Source organism: Syngnathoides biaculeatus, chromosome 3, assembly GCF_019802595.1.
Source record: "Syngnathoides biaculeatus isolate LvHL_M chromosome 3, ASM1980259v1, whole genome shotgun sequence".
In the NCBI taxonomy this organism is placed as follows: domain Eukaryota; kingdom Metazoa; phylum Chordata; class Actinopteri; order Syngnathiformes; family Syngnathidae; genus Syngnathoides; species Syngnathoides biaculeatus.
In genome coordinates, this window is record NC_084642.1 from 30,213,717 (window position 1) to 30,229,131 (window position 15,415).

General features: G+C 39.9%; 1 protein-coding gene across 9 annotated transcripts in view; it reads right to left on the reverse strand.

The window, feature by feature from the left end:
* The window catches only part of neo1a (neogenin 1a), a 230,305-nt gene that overhangs the window by 82,737 nt on the left and 132,153 nt on the right, over positions 1-15,415 (reverse strand). For all 9 annotated transcript variants that reach the window (XM_061815276.1, XM_061815275.1, XM_061815279.1 and 6 more), the window contains 2 exons: positions 9,812-10,087; positions 2,792-2,942 (listed from right to left, as the gene is read on the reverse strand). In XM_061815276.1, the coding sequence (XP_061671260.1) occupies positions 2,792-2,942; positions 9,812-10,087 (427 nt within the window). The remainder of the gene's footprint in view (positions 1-2,791; positions 2,943-9,811; positions 10,088-15,415) is intronic.

The window sequence follows — 15,415 nt, forward strand, 5'->3', positions numbered from 1 at the left end:
ACTCGGGACATAGAGGCAATTTGAGAAACGTATTTATTCAGTCCAGTTTTGGGGATCAGGCAGGCAGTCCACGGGAGCAGCAGTAACAAGGACGTCAGGCGTAGGAGGCAGGTCAGTGGGCAGACAGGGCTTGGTACACAGAAGCTCAGGAATGGAATCACAAGAGTGCGGGAACAAGGCATGAGGCAATAATCTGGCAAAGGCCAGACCGTACTAGGAGTCCTATTTGTATCTGTCCTAATTACGGGGAACGAGGCGCAAGTGTGCGCCTCAGTGATTGCTGCAGCTGTGTCGGGGACCGGCACAGCCAGGACAGGGTCCGGCAGGACCATGACATACACTGAGAAGCAGTGAAATTCACTGAAATCCAATATGTATGTTTGTTGTTTTCTCAAAAATGTGACTAGTCACTACTGTATATCAATAGTAACCACACATTACATCCATCCATCCAATTTCTGAGCCACTTATCCTCACAAGGGTCACAGCAGTGCGGGAGCCTATCCCAGCTATCTTCTGGCGGGAGGCGGGGTACACCATTATTATTATTATTTTTTTTAAAAGGAAATATACAATGAGGCACCATAAGCAAGCACAAACATTTCGACAACCACTTGTTTTATATTTCAATTTCAGGTGTTTTTCATTAGCCTGTCTGTCATAACCAAGAGAGAACTCCGAACCAGCCAAATTCCCACATGCTCCAAACCAAAATAAATAGACTGTGCCAAGTACTTCCAGAAAAGTCAGGGGAAAAAAAGAGACGTTTGCGGGGAAAGCGAAACGTTAAGAGAATTACAATGTTCAATAACTACCACACATGGGTCGGCATTGTAAATCAGTGAGGCCTCTGCAAACGAGATGACAAATAGCACTAAAAGACAAATAGCATTCCTTCTTGTCAGACTCATACAGATTTCAGATAGCTGCTTTGAAAAGTCGGTTCCACATCTCCAGCATTGACGATGCGACGTTCAAGGCCCCATATACGCTGTGCTCCCAAGACAAATTAAGACTTTTTTTGCTGCTTCCTTTTGCTCACGCCCACAATGTGTGCATTAATTAAGAACAGACAGTACTATGTAACTCTCACCTACTGCACAACGGGAGACTCAAGGACAACAAAGGCTATTCTTTCATTCATCAATGTCACAGCAAAATCAAAATGTGATAACGTATTCACCACTCAATCCATTCTCTATTCTAAAGGCGGAGATCACTTTAATATTCTGAAAGACTCTCCCCTTTGTTTAGAGTGCACTTGCTAATTACCAGTGTGGGTAACCTGGAGGAGAGGTGTTTATGCCAAATGGAATTTGTAATTAAAAACTAGATTAACAAGTACCTTTTAGCCCATTCCCATTGGAGGTGAAGGTTAGGCATTCGAGATTTTTAAAATAGAAATGCTTTAAATTCCAGCTGCAGTGTCGAACTCACCAAAGTGGATGTCAACTTCATCAACTTAGATTTAAGGTTACCAAACACAAATCCCATTGAGTTTGCATCAACGTAGATGAAACACAATGATCTGCCACAACTAAATCAATCTGTTACAGTGTGTGTTTTACATAGAGCTGTATTTGATGGTGAGAGTCCAACTTCCGATGTCTAAAAAACTTTCCATTTGGGACTTCAGCTGATCTTCTTGAACTAATGAGCTCTGTTAGAGTGAGGGCACAGGTGCAAGCTTCCCAATTTGTTGAGTTCTTCTCTGCAGGAAAGCTGCTAACCTCAACTTGCACACAGAGTGGCTTGTATGCCACGGACAGGCCCCCCCTGGGGTGACTTCTGGTAGAACAGCATTAACACCTTGGGGAGCGGTACAGAGGAGCAGCAGTATTATACTCTGCTCCCTTTTAAAAGTAAGGTCTGCATGAGAGCCAGCAGATGCTGAGCGCAACATCCATCTATCGATGGATGTGTCAGAAAAGTTACAGGTGCGAGAAGGAGTTGGGTGAATCAGGAGGTTGCTCCAGGAGGGTGATGATTTTCTCAGACAGGAACTGTAAGATGCTAAGAGCACTGTGAGCAAACGCGTTGTCTTGATGAAGTAGCTAAGAGATGTTAAGCCACAAGTTTCAAGCACCGAATGAAGCAAACATCAAAGATTTTGACAGGCAAGTTGACAGAGTGAACTCAAAGTTTGAAATATATCTTTTGTGAGACCAGTCTTGCAAGTTTTCTAGAACACCTCACAGCTTTCCACCTATTTAAACCGCAAAGCGAACAACCCTTTTACACAGACCAATGCTTTTCTAAGACACGAGGACTAAACAACATACTTTCCCATATTCAAAAGATGACTTTGTTTGTTGTGTAATACTAGAGGGTCTAAATTACATGTCAAGAGTTTGTTTTCAAAACGAGACATAGGTATTTTTTTCAGATTTGCGAAACTCGCGCCAAAATTATCCAGTTCCGAATGAATAATTTTGGTGCGAGTTTCGTAAATCTGAAAAAAATGCCTATGTCTCGTTTTGAAAACAAACTCTTCATGTCATCCTCATTCTGATCATTTATGACAAGCCACACGATTCTCTGTCTGGATCTGCACATTTTGGTGCAGAGCTAGATGGCTAGATGGATGAGCACAGCTGCAAAAATCTTTGAGTTTCATACCTTTTCAGATGTATCTATACTTTCCAAACATACTGTACTTATACATTAAAATACAACAAAATGATCGTGATTCCAAAGCTCCAAGGTATTGTAGGATTTCATATTACTGTATATTCATGCATAAAAAGAAGTATGGCAAAGTTGACTCTGTGGCAAAGTTTAATACTCATACCTTTCTTCTAGTAGTTTATCTTTGAACATCCATCGCATGTGTGGTGTTGGAAAACCTGTGGCCACGCAAGGCAGCAGAACACTGGCACCCATCACCTTTGTCACAGGCACAGGCCGTACAAGGAATTCTGGTTTCCTCTCTTCTCCAGTTTCTGGAATGAGAAAAAAAGTCAAATCTAGGTTAGGAGAGGCGTTAGTTATTCCTGGAGTGCATTCGTGAGCCACAGTGCTATCGTTCAAATTAAGATGGTCATCTGTCTTGAAAAACATCAAAAGCGCTCAACACACAATTGTTCTTGACACCAGAACCAAGAGTGGTCTGATGAAAAATGTCCATGTCAACCACTTGAAAGAAGTCACCCCCCCATCCCCCAAAAAACAGAGACAAGGTTATTGTGGCACCCTGCTATAACCAGAAAGGCATGTTTGGCTTCTTATGGCACCATAAATTTAAAATAAAACCCATTTGTAAACTTTGCAATTATACATTTTCGTAATTTCTTTCTCCAAGTGCCCAGAACCACCACATTTTTACAAGTGCCAAGAACCACCCAGTTTAATCAATACAGTAACCCAATTAACACCCCCCCCCCCCCCAAAAAAAAAAAAAAAAAAAAAAAACGGGGGAAAACATAAAAAAACATTACGAAAACATCTGGTGAAACAAAAAATTCAAATTTTCCTCATACAGGTCTTTGATTATGTTTTCTGTTCTGAGCCAAGCGTTTGACACTCCACCCCGTAGGGGAGACAAAAAAAGAGGCAAGTCCCATACTGGAGTCTTGTTGTAGACTAAATTATAGCTTTCAATATTCAATTTCAATTTGTCTCTTTCCCTGCAGCAACTGGTGCCCAACTACTCTATTTTCACAACTATAAGGTCCACCTAAAAGTCTTTAATTATCTCCAAAATGGACGCCTTATAATGCAGAGGGCCTTATATGTGAACTGACGTCCAAATTTTGTAACTGACTAGGAACATTTCATGTTGACATGCTACTTATATAGCACAAAAGCGGATGTGTGAGAGGACAGCATGCGGACATTACAGGGGGAAATATTGCTGTGGGAGAGGAACAACCCCCAAAACATATACAATGCAGGTATATGTTTTGTGCTGAATAAAATCACTTTGGCCAAAGACCTCCCAAAAATGGCACCAACGAAGAGACACTCTTATGAAGCACAGTTTAAATTGCGAGCTATCGGTTATAAGGAGAAACATGAGAATCAAGCAGCCGCGAGAGAATTCAAGAAACATATTCATGGTCCTAAAGTTGAGGAAGCAGGAAAACAAGCTTCGGCAAATCAAAAGATGAAGCTGAGTTTCCGCGGAAACAACGCAAGGTAGCCCGAGTTGGAAGAACAACTCAAGCAATGGATTAACGATCAAAGAACAAGCAGCTACCATGAAAAAGCAAGCGCAACAAATTAACTCAGTTGGAGCATGCGATTATTCCGGGACGCTTGACGAAGCAATTTAATTTGCTGGACATCGGTGTAAACACGGAGTACAAAGTGAAGTTGCAATCGACGTGGGAGCGATGGATGACAAATGGTGAACACTGCTTTATCGAAAGGCAGCGCCAGGTGAGTTATGCCACAATTTGTGAATGGATTGTGGATGCTTGGGCTAATGTGTCTGCTTCCGCTGTTGTTCGAAAAGACGAGATTATATGTGAGGAGGTGCACGGCAACGAGACTGACAATGTCAATGATGAGAAAGAAACCTGGCGTATTTGATGGAGAACTTGCCCAGCTGTTCATTTGGGATGCAGAAAATAAGGACATTGATGGATTTCTGGATGAGGATTAATAAAAAAATAATAATGTATGTACATTGTTAAATATTTCAATAAAGTACAACCGAACTTGATTATTCTCCCACTGCCTTTTTAAATTGTGTGCAACCATGCTAGCGTATGTTTTAAGATAGTGTCGCTATATAGCTATGTAGCTACAAGCTATGCCGTGCTAAACATGTATGTAAATCACGTTAAACGTGTATATTTTGTGTCAATTATTTATTCCGTCATTGTTCTGGTTGTTTTGTTTTCTGCTGGTTGTGATGTTCTGCTTGCTGTGGTGTAATGATTTTGATTTGCTGTGACACCGAGGGTGAGGATTGCGTGTTGATTGGTGACTGGCTTGCACCTGTCATAGTGGGGGAAAAAAAGTACGAGCTTGTACTTCTGTTTACAAAACTAAAGGTATAATTGCACCTCACTATCTTGTGAGCGCCACCATGCCTGCACCCAAGAATACAGTGCGCCTTATGTATGTGTTAAATACTGGTATTGCACCCACAACTGAGATTGTGCCTTTTAATATGGTGCCCCCTATGGTCGCAAAAACACGATACTTCATAAACAAAATGTGTAGAGGATGAGATGAGAGGTTGCCACAAGCCTTCTAAGGCTTTCTCTGATAAGACCTCCAAAAGCATCAGAACTCTCTCTCCAGCTGGGCAGTTTTTGTCATTTACGCTAGAAATTAGAACCAGCAGTAGTCACAGTGGCAAAAAAAAAAAAAGAAAGAAAGAACCTAACAAATACATGCAATTCTGTTACTCTATGGTGCTTTTGTTTCAGAGAAGATTTATAATGAAATGTGAATGATTTGCTGATTTTGTCTGTATGAGTTATAATATTGGTATTGGAAGAAAAGAAGTGCATTAGACATTTAGGACCCCATTCATTTTTTTAAATCTTGCAGACCTATCAGGTATCGGAATCCTCTTGTCCAGACACAACCCCTAAACAGCCGTGACTCATTGAATTCTGAGGCTGGCTGTAAATCATGGAGCATGGAATTTTCCCAAGACTTGTGAATGTCATGGAAAATAGCAGTAGCAGACTTTAAAGCTATAATCCATATAATGCATATATCTTGCTGTATTTGTCAGTTTATTGTTTTTTTTTTTATATATATTTAGTAAATGCCTTATTCATTTCCCGAAAATACCTCACATAGCTGATATGTCATCATGGGAGGTACACTCCGCTACATCCAACACATTACACTCCGGAGGATAGCATGTGCTTTTTATTCAGTATTAAATGAATCAAATAGTCTACTCAGAATACTGTGCTCATGACTGAACACATGTTCAGAAATAATTAAATATCAAACTCAGCATTGTCCTATTATGATGACTAAAGAGGGAGCCCGGCACTTAAAAAAACAAATTAAAAAAGCCTCTTGTGAAAAACAGAGCACTGGACGATTCCACGTTAGCAAGCCATAGACCCATCACAAATCTCCTTTTCATAGCCAAGACTGTTGAGAAATTTAGTTTTAATCAACTCAGCAATCAATTTCTTCAATTTAAATGGGTTTTTAGACAGATTTCAGGCAGGTTTCTGAACTCATCACAGTAGAGAATCTGCACTTATCAAAGTGCTAAATAATATAAGGTTAAATAGTGACTCAGGAAAAGGGTCAATTTTGATCTTGTTGTATCTCAGTGCAGCTTTTGACATGGTAGATCATAATTTACTGCTGAATAGTTTGAAAATGTGGGTAGGACTAAATGGAAGGGTCCTTCAATGGTGTAAGTCCTACCTGGACGAAAGAAGCTACTTTATAACCATTGGAAATGCTCAATCGGAACAAATGGCAATGACCTATGGGATCCCTCAAGGGTCAGATCTTGAACCCCTCCTGTTTAGCCTGTATATGCTAACCTTGGGTCAAATTTTGTATGTAACGGTATTTCTGGATGACTATAGCTCAATTGAGGTGTTGTGCCACTGTCTAAAGTAGATAAATAATTGAATGAGCGAAAATTTTCTTCAACTAAACTACAACAAAACTGAGACAAGTGTTTTTGGCAACAAAACAAAGAATTGCGGTTAGTAAATACTGTACCTGGATTCAGTATCATTAAAAACCCCAAACAAAGTCCGAAACCTTGGTGTTCTGATTCTGACATAACTTTCAACAGTCATATCAAAACTGCAGACAAAAATTGCTTTTTACCATCTGAAGAACATATCCAGATTGAAGGCTTGTATGTGTATAGCAGACCAAGAAAAGATCAACCATTATCTCATCATCACATCCTTATCTCAAGTAGACTTGACTACTGTAATGGTCTTCTGACTGGACTCCCCAAAAAGAGCACTAAACAACTGCATTTCATTCAGAACGCTGGATCTCGGGTTCTGACCAGAACAAAGAGGTCAGAGCACATAACTTCAATTCTTAAGTCCTTAAAATGGCTTTAAGTTAGCTTTAAAATAGATTTTAAAGTTCTGCTACAGGTCTATACATCAATAAATGGTTTAGGTTCTGAATACTTGAAATAAATGCTAATGGAATACAAATGCAGTTGGCCTCTAAGATCGACTGACTTAAGTCAAATAGTGGAGCGCAGATACAAAGCAAACATGGTGAAGCACTATTTAACTATTTTTTCTGCACACAAATGGAATAAGTTGCGAGCAGAGATGACATCCACCCCAAGCGTGAATGTTCTCAAGTCCAGTTTAAAAACATTTTTCGCCTACATTTTAGAGTACTTCCATTATTCAAATTACATTATCGTATTTTCCACATTATAAGTCACAACTGCAATGAATAGCCTATTTTAAAACTTTTTTCATATATAAGGTGCATTGAATAGACACTACAGTAGAGGCAGAGGTTACGTTATGCATCCATTAGATGGAGCTGCGCTAGCTCAGTGGTTAGAGCACTGGTTTGGTAAACCAGGGGTTGTTGGTTCGTATCCCACTGGGCCCTCCACTCCCTTAGAAGGGTTGTGTCAGGAAGGGCATCTGGCATAAAAATTGAGCCAAACATATGTGCGCTGATCTTAGATGACATGCTGTGGCGACCCCGAAAGGGACAAGCCAAAAGAATCTCGCTCTCTCTTTGAGGCCCTGTAGCTCAGTGGTTAGAGTACTGGTTTGGTAAGCCAGGGGTTGTGGGTTCATATCCCACTTGAGCCTCCACTCCCTGAGAAGAGTTGCGTCAGGAAGGGCATCCAGTGTAAAAATTGTGCCAAACATATATGTGATAAGAAACATATATAATAGATGGAGCTGCACTAAAGGCTCAGTATTGATCTATATATAAGGCACACCATCAAATTTTGAGAAAATTAAAGGCTTTAAGGTGCACCTTATACTTGCACAGTAACCTATTTTAATATATTTTATTTCAAACATTATTTCTTTGTATTTTAATCCTTTTAATCATGTAACGCACATTGAGTTACCTTTTGTATAAAATGCGCTATACAAATTACAAACATTACAACACATGTTTTTTGGAGGTGGGAGGGTGGGAGGACACCTGGAAAAACCCACGCAGAAACGGCGAGAATATGAAAACTTTACACAGGCAAGTACGGACTTGAACTCAGGTCCTCAGAACAGCGAGACGGATGTGCAGTTGTCCGCCGGTCCACTCAATCAGCAAATCAAAGAACACATACAATACGATTTACGTTACTGTAACAAGAGCTGTAATTGTTGCCACCCCACATTTACTTGAAAAATATACAAAATGATTCAAATTTTTTTGTTTAGCCTTTGCTTATGGCCGACACTGCGAGTTTATGTCATGTATGCAGTTGCAGTGATGGCTTTCCAAGAAGACTTCAAGAAAAAGAGGCATCAATTAGCCTAGCACAAAGAGTTACATGGATGGATATTCCAAACTGAAGCCATCACTGGGGTGTACATCAACTGTGGCAGAATGAATGGGTGAAAGCAGATCCAGTACAGCATGGCGAGGTTGCCAGCTAGATAGATTGAAAGCAGGCCACTGGTCCGAGGCCGGGAGAATTTCCGGCATGGAGAGGTATAAAAGAAACCTACCTTTGCCATGCTATGGGGAGGGATCCCAGTTAAAGGGAGCCATTTTAAACTGTAAGATAAGAATAAGTGTTCCGGCGGGAGGAGCGGCAGGCGAAACGTGGAAGCGTATTCTCACTCTTGTTCAATAGTTTTCAAATAATCCAACGCAATTTTTCATTTATTCAACTATTACGCCAAAACAGTACAAAGAGCAAGAATTTGATATGGAATTATTCCTTACTCTCAAAACAAATAGTGAACTGGGATTCAGAGAGCGAGTCAGAGTTTTAGTTGTTGATAAAAAAAAATAATATATATGGCAATATAGCGAGGGAGTTCAACGTAGGGCTCCAGCTGACGAATATTTTCGTACTTGAGTATTCTTCTGAAAATTAAATCAAACCATATTTTTGCTATTAAGAAACCAGAGAAAATCTGACCTTTCACTTAATTTACGACTAATTGTCTTGCTTTTTTTATATTGTCAGTTTATTTCTGAAATTAACTCTGCATAAAAAATGAGGCAATTAAAAAAAAACATTTTTGCATCTTCACTTAAGCAAGTAGCATTTTGCGATATTAATACATTAGGGTCATAGTTTTACCATTTTGAAATCATCAGAGCTTAGTATACTGGCCAAATGTCACACAGTGACAACACTGAACAAAAGCACTTCTAAGTAATATGATTGCTTCATAATAACAAATTTATACATTTGAAGGGACTCATAATTGACAGAGACGTTCTGCAGGGCTATTGTTATATTAGTAAGGTAGATTAACATTATCGCTGATTTGCATTTCCTAATTTCACCTGCGTCTCAGGTCCTACAATGTGTCATCTTCCATCGAGAGAAACATTGTTTGACTTGCATTTCACTATGAAATGCTTCCACACTTTCCGTATTTTCTCATTTTCGCCGTTTCTCAATTCAGCGGACTGCACCAGTTTTTGACTTGCTGCCAATTGTGTTACAATCTTAGTATATAATGCATGACACGCCCACAAAAAGCGTGAGCAATCGGTTTGAGTGAACAGACTATTTAGCAACTGCTATTTGGGATCTTTGTAAACCAGGTTCTTAGTCTTCATAACATGGCTGTGGTAGAAATCTGGAGCCAAAACAAAGGTTTATATCAGCTTTCAACTACACCGAGTCAAAGAAAAACAACCCACAAGTCAATGCTGGACAAGTCTGCTTGCCAACTCATACCTGGCAGGATTTGGAGCTGTGCCTCTTCGCTGGACTTTGAGGATCCCACATTATCCACCATGCAACGGTAAAGACCAGAATCGTTTTCTGTAGCATTGTTGATCACCAAGGCACCACTTGGTAGCTGGACCAGCCTCAAGTTCAGCTCCAGGGGTTGACGGTCTTTTTCCCACCGGGTGAAGGGCACCATGTCCGAGTTGACCTCACAGGCCATTACTTGGCTGTCACCTTGACGCACGGTGGAAGGTTCTGGCTGGCTGGCGAACCTCGGCATTCCTTCAAAAAAAGGACATCAAAGCTGTTTAAAACAAAACTTGACATCTATAGTTTCAGGGGGAACAAAAGTTACACAAACAATTACATTTTACAGTCTTTTTAGTTTCTGATGACCCTGTGCACATTTTGTGGGATTTTTTTGCTCATATATTGAGAAACAATCTCTGGGTATATAACCTAGTTTTTGTATCACATTTTTGTAATACTTTTCACAATTTTCAGGGACAATGTATACAAACCCCAAGTATTTCAAAACATTTAAGATGAAAATCCCATTTGATTAACATTCGGAGTAAACCAGCCCTGAAGCTGAAGACCAAATTGACACAAAAACACAATCAATCTATAAACCTGACAAGCACAACTCAACACCCACACAGTGTACATCTATTTACGGTTCGTATCTCTGCCCGAGTGCACGTGTGATCGTTGTGTCCCTGGGCAAGACACTTCATCCACATTGCGTGTAAATGAATGTGGTTGGATGTTTGGTGGTGCTCGGAGCAGCCGTAGGCACAGAATCCCAGCCACACTTCTGTCATGCTGTGCTTTTTTTGCAGCGGTGGCTACATAAGTAGCTTACCAGGTGTAACTGTGGAGTGACTGAATTATTTGAGCAATTGCAAAGCACTCGAGTGTCTAGAAAAGCGCTAAGTGTAATGCTTTATAAATATTATTAGTCCTTGTCACTATATAGAGGTTCAAGGTCACAAGTAAAGACACAGCCCAACAAGGTCACTCATGGTAAATAGTAGAGCATACCAGCAGACCAGAAGTGACCTCCAGTAAGTTAGCTTTGACAAGTACTACAATACCACTGGTTATATTGCATTTCATATTTTGCATTGAGCTGCAACACAGCGCTGAAAATCTCAAGACAAACAAGTGTTTATGTAGCAAAAACATTCACCAAAATGGTTAATACAACATGTGACACAGAGCAAGAGACAGGCAGAACAATAAATACACATTTTAAATGATAGTTTCCATGAGCTGTTGGTGCCTCCCTCTACTTTCATTCCAGCATAAAATAATTATTTCAAGTGTTTAGAGTCATTGATCTGAAACCAACACTCACAGGATGTGTTTGAAACAATTTTCTGTAATTACTTCAATTACAGAAAATTGTCAATATGAAGACCGCAAAAGATAATTAGGGAAAATGGGTAACAAGGCCACTCCATCAACCATAAAAAGCAAAACTACAGGGACCTCTTTGGGGATAAGTGTGTGCACGCGTGCATGTGTGCATGCATGCATGCCTGGAGGATCAGCAGATACTAAGATGAGTAAAAATAAGAGATGTTTTGATCATCATTTTGTTAGCTTGTCATCAATATGTTCCCAAAACACAAGTGATTTCCATAGACCTTGGTGGAAAAATAGCACATGTACCAAGGTAATCAACCATTCATTTTTTCTAGGGATTTGGCAAAAGCATAAAGGAATTTTGCCTTTGTTTTTACATACTGTTTTGAGTCTGTCCCCAAACTAGATACAGTAGATACACCTTAAATTTGTGCACTAGTTTCTATCTAGCTATTAAAGTCTTTCAGCTTCCAATACCCCCTGACCTGGCCTAACACTAACTGAGAACATACACGAACCACAAAGTAGTCTGATAATGAACAGATGGATAAACAAACAGGCACTGCACTATCCCCCCCTCATCCATCCCAAACATCAATATGAACATTTTTTGTCATTTATTGGTCTGCATATTAAAATCAAAAGAAAGCCATAGCGTACTGAGTAGGTACCACACTCTAAAGAAGGGGAATTTGTATTTAGTAATACTGCTGTAAGCAGAGGCCGAAATCTTGTTGAATACTGACATAGCGGATGTGCCTCCTGTCACCTAAACAGTGATTTGAATCCCCTGCTAAAACTGAGTCCCGGGGTCATCTCACTTTGCAGATAGAGTCCAACACTTTAGGATTCCCTTCAGCCGATTGAATGCTTCACTGAGGAAATCTCCAAACTAAGGAGGAACCAATCAAATACTGCATGATGAAGGATGGCACACATTACAGAGAACCATATTCTCCATTAGAATAAATATTAGATAGTTTTATCATAACTAGATGAGAGGCTTGGTGAATAATAGATGTGCAATGGGGGAATTCTGGTGTACCGATCTGGGCTTTAATAATGCTTGAATTTCATTTGAAACATCTTTTAGCAATGAGCCAAAAATCTTGAGCCTTAGCAGTTTTATGGACTTTTATCTTTCCTGGTTATGTGCATAGCAGCTATAAGTTCAATGTTAAATGGTCGTCACTGAACAGTACTGAAGTTAACAAAACATTCTAAGTGACAAGTAATGGCTATGAGGGTTAAATATGGTTTGCAACACTGCTGCGGTATTTGATCCAAATTTATGGAACTGATTCGAAAGGTTCCGCTTTCTTATCGCTTTGCCAGAAGTGGTAGTTTAAGCTTGCATTTGTGCCTGTTTCTCGCCACCATAAACTCATTATGCTTTTTAACCGTCTAATGTAGTTGGCTAGGTGAGGCAGTCTGATTTAACCAGGCAGGTGAGATGTCAGAGTGTCGAGCCTCAGGAAATTGAAACTGTTTGGCCCGAAGAGGCCTGACATTTTAAAGGGTGAGGTTGAAAACAAAGGTCTCAGATCTAATAACCAGAGATACACGCTTGACTTTGTGTTGCATGTGAGAGATGGTATTTGGCCCTTAGTGCACACGGGGGAGATAGCCTGAAAATCATTAGCAGACATGACAAGATATTTCGTTCTTACAAAGCAGTGTGGACACAGGGCTATTCTGTCGAAACCCGCACTGATAGACTGCCTACTTCAATGAGTGTGATCACAAATTTTAAGTGCAGCCAACATTTTCTGACGATGGGTTCGCAAAGTAAATTTATCAAAACATGAATGTTGATGTGCGTACAGAGTGGAAAATTACACCAAGATTATGAGTGGTAACGTGAAGCCCACATGGGGATGCCGTTTAATGACAGACATGAACTGGTACACTTACTGGCAGGTGGCTGTCTTCGAAATCCTATTGGCCAAGATGCGTACTAATACCAGAAAGAAACTCAATCCTTTGTCCTTCTAGACACATTTCCGCTTACTCAGTATGTGTCCATCCTATTATGTAACAACCAGTGATCATGAAGTGACTGCCTTAAATTATGTCTTGGTGTGTGCGTGCGTGTGTGTGTGTGTCTGTATGCAATACATTTACACACAGTAGTGTGGGTCATGGAAGGGCATTTGAAATGGTAAGTGAAGAAAGGGGGTTACAACACTATTGATTCCATTGAATCGCAATTCCTTTTAAAATGACTACGCGGGAGCTCAGTATACCCCTTTGGTGAGCACTAGTCAAGTGTTTCCAAGAAAGGATAATGTCACAGCAGGCAAAATACAAAGAATTGGAGTTTAGTTTATTTGCAAATGAATTTAAATGACCCCCCCCCCCAATATACCATTGCATTAATCCAATCTTGCAACAAGCTCATATGTTCTTCCTCTGATCAACCAACCTTACATCATCTGTTTTACAAACACAGGATATGATAACTTTTGTTGTCTTTTTTTCTCCAATAACAGTGACTTTCGTTGCCTTTTGATGACGTATTAGTCAGATACGTCCCCCGTGAGCATCCATTTTTTCTTTCTCTCACTTCAGATGTATGTATAGCAGATGTATATCCACAAATGAAATTTCCTAGGTCGGAAATAAAATAATAATAATAATTGTACTGCTCCCACTGACATGAAATAATTTGATCAATGTCATACTGTGAAAACAAAATCTGAATTAAGTCAGTAAGACGAACCACACATTCACACACACACACACACACACACACACACACACACACACACACACACACCACACACACACACACACACACACACACACCACACACACACACAAACACAGATCAACAGGCATGCACTTAAATTGCACAGTTTGGTCCATACTGCTAGAAAATAACACCCAGCACAGAATACCAATGAGCACGTGAATAGAATATACAGAGATTCCAAGATCTCCCCCTATATTTGGGGCATTAATAACTGCACAATAGCTGGCGTTTTTCAAGGAAACTCCATATTCCATGCTAGTGATGTTTTGTTTTTTTTTAATATAAAGAAATTGCGGCATAGCAGAGACAGATCATCTGAAAGTTTAGTGTGAGAAACTAGTGGATTTCAACTCTTTCATTTAAATAATCTTAAGTTTGTACTAAAGATATACTTGCAAGAAGTTCTTTTTCATGCAACCTGCAGTACGCCTATTCAAATCACCAAAATAGATGCTATAATTCTTAATTTGTAAAGAATAATGCCTTTGCGAGGGATTCAAGGCAGAGTTAGGTCAGATTTAAGTCATCAATTTTAAGATTTGCGACTTGCTAATAAAAAAGTTCCACCACAGCTGCTTCTGATTAGTGTTTAGGCCAGCAGTGTCACCATTGTGATTGTAAATCGTGAGTGCAATCGTAAACAGAACAATAGTTTAGCACTGTTGTGGGCACGCACCTCAAAGGGGGAGTGTCATATCTACAAGGTTTATGATGGATGCGGTTGACTTGTACTTCCGGTTTTTCTGAATTCTTCTTTTTATGTCACATCATCGCTAACTTTAAGTTTTGAAGCAGTGGTTTTCAAATTGGGGGTTTGAAATTTTCACTGGACAACGTTTTGGAGGGGAGGTGGGTTGCAAAAAAACTTAATCTCCCAAAAAGGGGGCGTCCCCAAAAAAGCTTGACCCAAGTAAAAAGCTGATTTTTTAAATGTAAAGAGTAGAAAGTAGAGGTGCTTGTATTAAAAAAGTAAGGAGTAAAAGTAAAAAGTCACCAGAAAAATATATACTCAAGTACAGATATCTGAAAACACGGTAACAAAGTACAAGTAGGTCATTATTTCCCATTTCTGGTTGTGTCACGACACATGACTACTAGTGATGTTTGACTCCATTTGACCAATCAAATAAAGCCAGTCAAACACAATTGCACACGGTCTGTGCGCGTGACGTGGACACAGACGAAAGTGGTTTCCAGAGTGACTCACTTACGTGAAACATGGCGGGTATCTATATTTAGTTGGATGGATGGACTATGACAAGAATAGCTACTGTATGGTATGAATTGTCATCTGTTTATAGGGAAAATGTAGGCCTTCATGCCTACATGAACTTCACTTCGAACTTGAGAACGATTGGATAGGGTGTCATGGTCTGTGTTTGCAAAATGTAAGACTCCTTGGCATAAAACCAGCAGGTGAAGCACAGCATGTGAATGCAAATTGCGGTCTGCAGTCCAACCCATTCAGATCCGTAGAAATTCTT